Consider the following 6,000-nt stretch of genomic DNA (forward strand, 5'->3'; position numbering starts at 1 on the left):
AGACTCTGTTGGGTTTATTTTAATGATGAAGCAGGAGTGTCAGTAGTAGTTTGGCTCTTCTGGAGGAGAGAAGGAGGCTAAAAGAGTCCTTTTAAAAATCTTTCCTCAACTGGGTGTTGTATTCTGTGTTGGAAAATTGAATTTAGATTTAAAAAAAATCTCTGCTCACCCTGCACTCCGTGTGTCCAGCTTGGGAGCCTGCTTGTTCCATTGGCCATGAGTGAGGCAGGCTGAGCCCAACCTGCTCTTGGGGAGCTGGTGCTGAGATGAGGAGACAGCAGGAGCACTGACACTTATAAGACAGCCTGAGAACCACAGGGGAGGAAAGAATGGGGTGCTGTGGACAGCCAGGAGGGGTGCTTCTCTTGTGCAAGAAGCTCTTTCCAAAGGAGAGGAAGATGGTGGTGGGTTTGAAAGGAAGCACCCCAAAGCAGATTGAGGGCCAGGGAAGAGCAAGGGCATTGCAGGAGGAGTTAATAGCATGTGTGAAGTGTGCAAGTTTGAGTGCGTGGAGGGAGCACCAGGTGAGCTGCAGCTGCAAGCCTCTGCCCCCCAGCCCCAGAGCTCTCCAGAGGAAAACCCCAAAGCTGCATGACCTTAGGGAGGCAGCAGGATGAAATGAAGAGACGTAGTGTCTGTGTCCATGGTCCCCTGGAACTTCCTGAATCAGAGCATCACTGGAGAGTCTGAAGCTAAACCCACTGCTCAGACTTGCCATGGGGCTTCCCTCCTTCTTGAGAGGCCAAGGAGCTGGTGACCCCTAAAGGCAACTGCATGTGTCCAGAGTGACTGCTCCCCTGTGCAGGTGTGTGGAAGCTCTGTTTTCTCCTTTCTGGTGGCAGCCCTGCAGGTTTAGCTCTGCTGTGGGGGAACCGAGGAATTGTGCTGAGTGTGGTGATTCGTGGGGGGGGGGGGGGTGTGTGATCCCTGTGTCTGCTCCATTCTACCACCCACTGTGTGCATTTATTCTATAAGCACAAGTGTGGGGCGCCTGGGTGGCTGAGTTGGTGAAGCATCTACCTTTGGCTCAGGTCATGATCCTGGGGCCCTGGGATCGAGTGCCGCATCCGGCTCTTTGCTCAGTGAGAAGTCTGCTTCTCATTCTCCCTCTACTTCTCCCCCTGCTTGTGCTCTCTCTCAAATAAAATCTATTAAAAAAAAAAGATTTAAGTACAGGGGTGTAAATAGCTGCCTGGGAGGATGTGCACTGATAGAGATCCTGGCGGAAAACCCGGGGACAGGCTCTTGTAGCATCCCCAAGATGTGTTGTCCCCACATCAGCAATATTGGCATGTCCATTCATGGTTTGGTCTTTGAAAGCTTTGAAAACTCCCTGTCCCCCGGTTCCCCTAGCCCCCACCACCCCATCCTCAATGTTGGACCTGCAGTGGTGCAGCCTGATAATTGTGGGGAGCCCTGGTGGGAGTCTGAACACTTGAGGTCTGCAGGCTACATCTGTAGAATGGGAGCGGGGGGCGAATACCTGGGCTCCCTGGATGTCAGCCGTTAGGAGGTTACCCCCACCCCAGCCTGGGGGCAGTGCCTGTGGGTGTTGGAGGAAAGCCACCCTGCATGGCTTGGACATGGCTATGCGATTTGCCTTGTTCACCCTCCAGTCTGTTGAGGGAGATATCCTAGTGGCCAATATGAGGATACCCTTATGTTTTTTTTTTTCCTTGAAGTTTTTATTCAGAAGTAATTTCAAACTTAAAAAAAAGTTGCAAGAACAAAAATAGTATACTCTTTACCCAGATTTTCCTGGTTTCACATTTTGCCTCATTTACCTGGTGATGGCTCTGTGTGTGTGCATATGGATTTTTTTTTTCTGAACTCATTTGAGGGTAAGTGACATACATCATGTCCCTTTTCCAGCAAATATTTCCTAAAACTAGGATGTCCATGTCCTTTAAAAGACAGTCACCCAATAATGATGATATTTATATTTGGGGTCATGTAACATTTTGAAAAGAAATTCATTATTTTGTAACTTTTGTTAAATCCCCGCTGTTTTTATACGTGCGATTTTGTGATGCCCATGATCCAGCGTGAACAGAGAACGTTGGTGGCTCTGACCTTGCGGATTTCCCCTTCTTTCTTGTATCTCTTTGGATGATTGAGGTCTTGAGTGGATCTGGTTTCCAAGCTTTCTTTCACTTGCTGCATGAATGTTTCTCGTATCCCCACATTGCCTGGTACCGTGTGCTTGGTGCTGGAGGTTAAAGGTGAGGGAGCTCAGACAAGGGTTTTGCCTGCGAGGAGCTCTCATCTCAGCCTAAACGAGTCAGACATGAAGCAGGTAATGACGTAAACCAGGGGTTCGCAAACTATGGCCTGTGGGTCAGATCTGGTGGTCTGCCTGTTTTTGTGTGGCTCACGAGCCAAGATTTTTACATTTCTAATGGTTGAGAAAGAATTAAGAGAAAACTTAACAGTTCATGACATGTACAAATTGTTTACAAATTACATTTCAGTGTCCACAAATAAAGTTTTATTGGAACACTGTCATGCTCAAGCTTTTTTCTTTTCTTTTTCTTTCTTTTAATATTTTATTTAAGTTCAATTTGCCAACATACGGTGTAACACCCAGTGCTTATCCCATCAAAGATTTTTATTTATTTGAGAGAGCACAGGCAGGGAAAGAGGGAGAGGGAGAAGCAGACTCCCTACTGAGCAGGGAGCCAGACATGGGGCTTAATCCCAGGACCCTGAGATCATGACCTGAGCCAATGCAAATGTTCAACCAATTGAGCCACCCAGGTGCCCCTCAAGCATTTTCATACTGTCTGTGGCTGCTTTTGATCCACAAGAACACAGTTGAGTAGTTGTCACAGAGAATGTCACAGGACCTAGCAAGTGAAAAATACTTACTCTCTGGAGTTTTACAGAAAACTTTTGCTGAGCCCTGATGTAAACACTGGTTGAATTGCTAGGAAGGAAGGATGCAAGGAGAAAAGAAGTTATGTACTAGGGAGTCTGCATAGGGAGCTAGGATCCTGAGGTAGGAGCTGAAGGGAATGAAGGAGTTACCTTCCAGACAGCATGTTCAAAAATCCTGTGGTTGGTGAGTGTGACCTGCAGGCTGGAGACTTTAGGCTCAGAATGGATGCAGGATTCTGCTGAGGGCACTGACTGGTTCTTCCTTTTCTTTCAGGTAAAACCTATTTCCAGCATGTTGGCATCCTGTGGAACGTTGGTCAGCTGCAGCCTGGGGTGTGAAGGATCTGGAATCTGTCTCGTTGGAGGTGTTGAAACCAAAACAAATCTTGTTGATGAAACTCTGGCACAGTTGTGTCGAACATCAGCTCAGAATGTCACTGCAGGAGTCTCCTCTACCACGCTCTGGAAGCCCCTTTAAAATGCCACCCTTTCCTCCTCAAGAAGGCTTTTGCCTTGCTAAGGGGCAGAGGTCAAAACACTTTGACTTAAAAAACAAGGTAACTGTTGATAAAAGTAAAGAGTAAAGATCAGTAAAGATCAGGAACCTAAAAAAAAAAAAAAAAAAAAAAAAAAAGCCCGAAGGATTCAGCTTTTAATTTTCTGACATTCTGCTCTCCTGGATCTACAACATTCTAGATGTCTGACCTTTTGGTGGTCTTCCGGGCTTGGCCAAATTCTGGCCTGCTTTTGGTGATGGCTGTGTGAAAGTTCAAAGTTGAAATGTCGTGAGCTGGCCAGCCCTTGCAGAAATATACTGGTGTTTGTGGCTCCTTTTCTTTCCTTTTTAAAAAGAAGGGTTCAGCAGAATCAGACAGAGCTAATTCACAAAGAATTTTGAATATCAGGGAAAAACCTATATGTATGCGTGTGTACATGTGCATGCGTGTGTGTGTGTGTGTGGGTGTGTGTGTCTGTACACCTAGAATATCTCCCTTTCTGGGGGGAGAAGAGGCAGTATAAGGCAACCTTTCGTTAGGAACATCCTTTGTGTGTTTCTCTGCCCTGTTCTACACTGTTGCTCTTGGTAATGGAATTTTAAAAAATCACTGTGGTGATTCAGATGAATGGGGGTTGGGTTGGCTGGAAAAGGCATAGTGTTGGGGGCCAGGTTTGAAGTTGGTGTAGGCCAGGCTGTCCTGGAAATCCTCCCGGACCCAGGAGGTTACAGCAGCAAGCCTCCTCCTACAGGTGTGGGTGGGGATGGTAGGCGGTGGCTTGTTTCAGAGCTTGTGGGCCCAGACGTCTTCCAGAAGCAGGGCTGACCTCTCAGGTTGGTGGAGACCTTGCATTTTGCTGTTTCCTAAGGGTTGAGATTATCTGCTGCAGCCAAGCTGCTTCTGCTAAAGCTCTGTTTAGCAGTGCCTTTGGGGTCCTGGCACTCTGTTCTTTGCTTTTTTTTTTATCCCCTCATTTCTTTTGTGCAGGGTTTGTGCATTTGCCTGTTGGTAGTCTGCCCTGTTGCTTTGGATGAAAACTCTGTAGGCTTCTCTGATTCACCTGTTCTTAGAAGGGCCATCAGGTCTGCTGGGTCCCTGGGTTCCCGAGGCCCCGACTCTTGGGAAGGTGTAATGGCCTCTGCAGGAAAGAGGGGGTGCCCGGGGAGACGGCTCCAGTGGAGTGCAGTGCAGAACACACCTGTACCACCGCCTGCCCCTCTGCCCCCTCTGTCTCATGTGTTGGTTTGCTTTCCTTCTGCTCTCCTCCGCCCTGTTTGCCTCCCCTCCACAGGGTACTCCTGGGCCAGAGTGGTGACTCAGGGGGACCAGCCGCCAGCAGCTGGGCACCCTCTGAACCTTGGAACTGGAACCCCATGCGGGAAAGCTGGATTCTTCTGCCTTACACATCAACACCGGGCCACCTGCTGGCTGGCCGAGAGTGACCTTCCAAATTCTTGAGCTTCAGCACTACAGGCTCTTAAATAAAACCCTTTTGGCATGACCCAGGTGTGCATCAGTTTGGATGTTTCCTGAGGAGGCACCAGCGAGGTGCCTTTTGGGGCTCAGGGGTATGGGCTCAAGGCTGGGAGGAGGGCAGAGGTGGGGGGCTCAAGGGGAGATGCCTGGTCTTGGTATTTAAATTTTTGAAAAGATTTTATTTATTCATGAGAGGCACAGAGAGAAAGAGACACAGACGGAGCGAGAAGCAGGCTCCCTGCACAGAGGCCGACATGGGACTCGATCCAGGACCCCAGGATCATGATCTGAGCCAAAGGCAGATGTTCAACCACTGAGCCACCCAGGCATCCCGGTCCTGGTGGTTTAGAGGACAGCTTAGGAATGCACTCGGGCTGGAGGACAGGAGGACACATGGTGGATGCTTCCAGATGCATGTGTGGTGCATCTGATTATTTCTTGGAGGCTGCCGCTTTGGCAAGAACATACTGAGACCTAATGTGTTTGGAGAATCTTGGGGTATCTCCAGAGAAGAAAGAACCAGTTGTGTCAAAGTGCCAGCTGATTATTGCCTCCTTCTTACCTGGCTTGGCTTCAGCTTGTGAACAGCAGGAACGGGTGGAGTCCAAGCCGGGTCAGCAGGCCTGTGGGTGAGTGCCAGAAAGGATAGCTCATTTGCTTCCATCCCGACGTGGGGTCCTTGGAACTTAGGGAGGAGCTGGCGGCGTGCTCTACCTTACTCTCCCCAGAGAAGCAGCTCACTCACTTCTCTCACAGCTGGAATTGTCAGGGTGGCTTGTCCTCCCAGTGGGGCTGTGGGGAAGCAAGCCCCTTTGGGAAGGTCCCATTGGGTAGGGTCTCCTGGGGGTGGGGGCCTTCAGACACCCAGGGAGGGGCCAGCCTAGTTGGGGGAGAGGAAGGGTGTTCCAGAGTTGGTGGGCCCCAAGAGTTGGCCCGTGCTGCACCCTTGCCTTTTATTTTGGGGAATTCAGTTGGGGATCAGCCCCCACAGTGCCCCTTTTTACGCAGACAAAACCGGTCTTTCCCAGTGTGTCATGTGGGGCCTGCAGAGAGCCTGAGGGGAAAGGTGGCTCCTAGTGTCAGAGCCCTTCCCCCTACCGCCTGAGTGTTCTTTCAGGAGTATATTCACAGAGCTATTCCCACAGCGTGT

The 6,000-nt window shown here is 49.5% G+C and overlaps 1 protein-coding gene across 1 annotated transcript in view; it reads left to right on the top strand.

The window, feature by feature from the left end:
- The window catches only part of FAM174B (family with sequence similarity 174 member B), a 42,893-nt gene extending 38,018 nt beyond the window's left edge, over nt 1-4,875 (top strand). The window contains exon 3 of the mRNA XM_072737215.1: nt 3,152-4,875. Coding sequence (XP_072593316.1) covers nt 3,152-3,155 — 4 coding nt within the window. The 3' untranslated portion in view covers nt 3,156-4,875. The remainder of the gene's footprint in view (nt 1-3,151) is intronic.
- The last annotated feature ends 1,125 nt before the right edge of the window (nt 4,876-6,000 follow it).

Source organism: Vulpes vulpes, chromosome 14 (assembly GCF_048418805.1).
Source record: "Vulpes vulpes isolate BD-2025 chromosome 14, VulVul3, whole genome shotgun sequence".
Lineage (NCBI taxonomy): Eukaryota > Metazoa > Chordata > Mammalia > Carnivora > Canidae > Vulpes > Vulpes vulpes.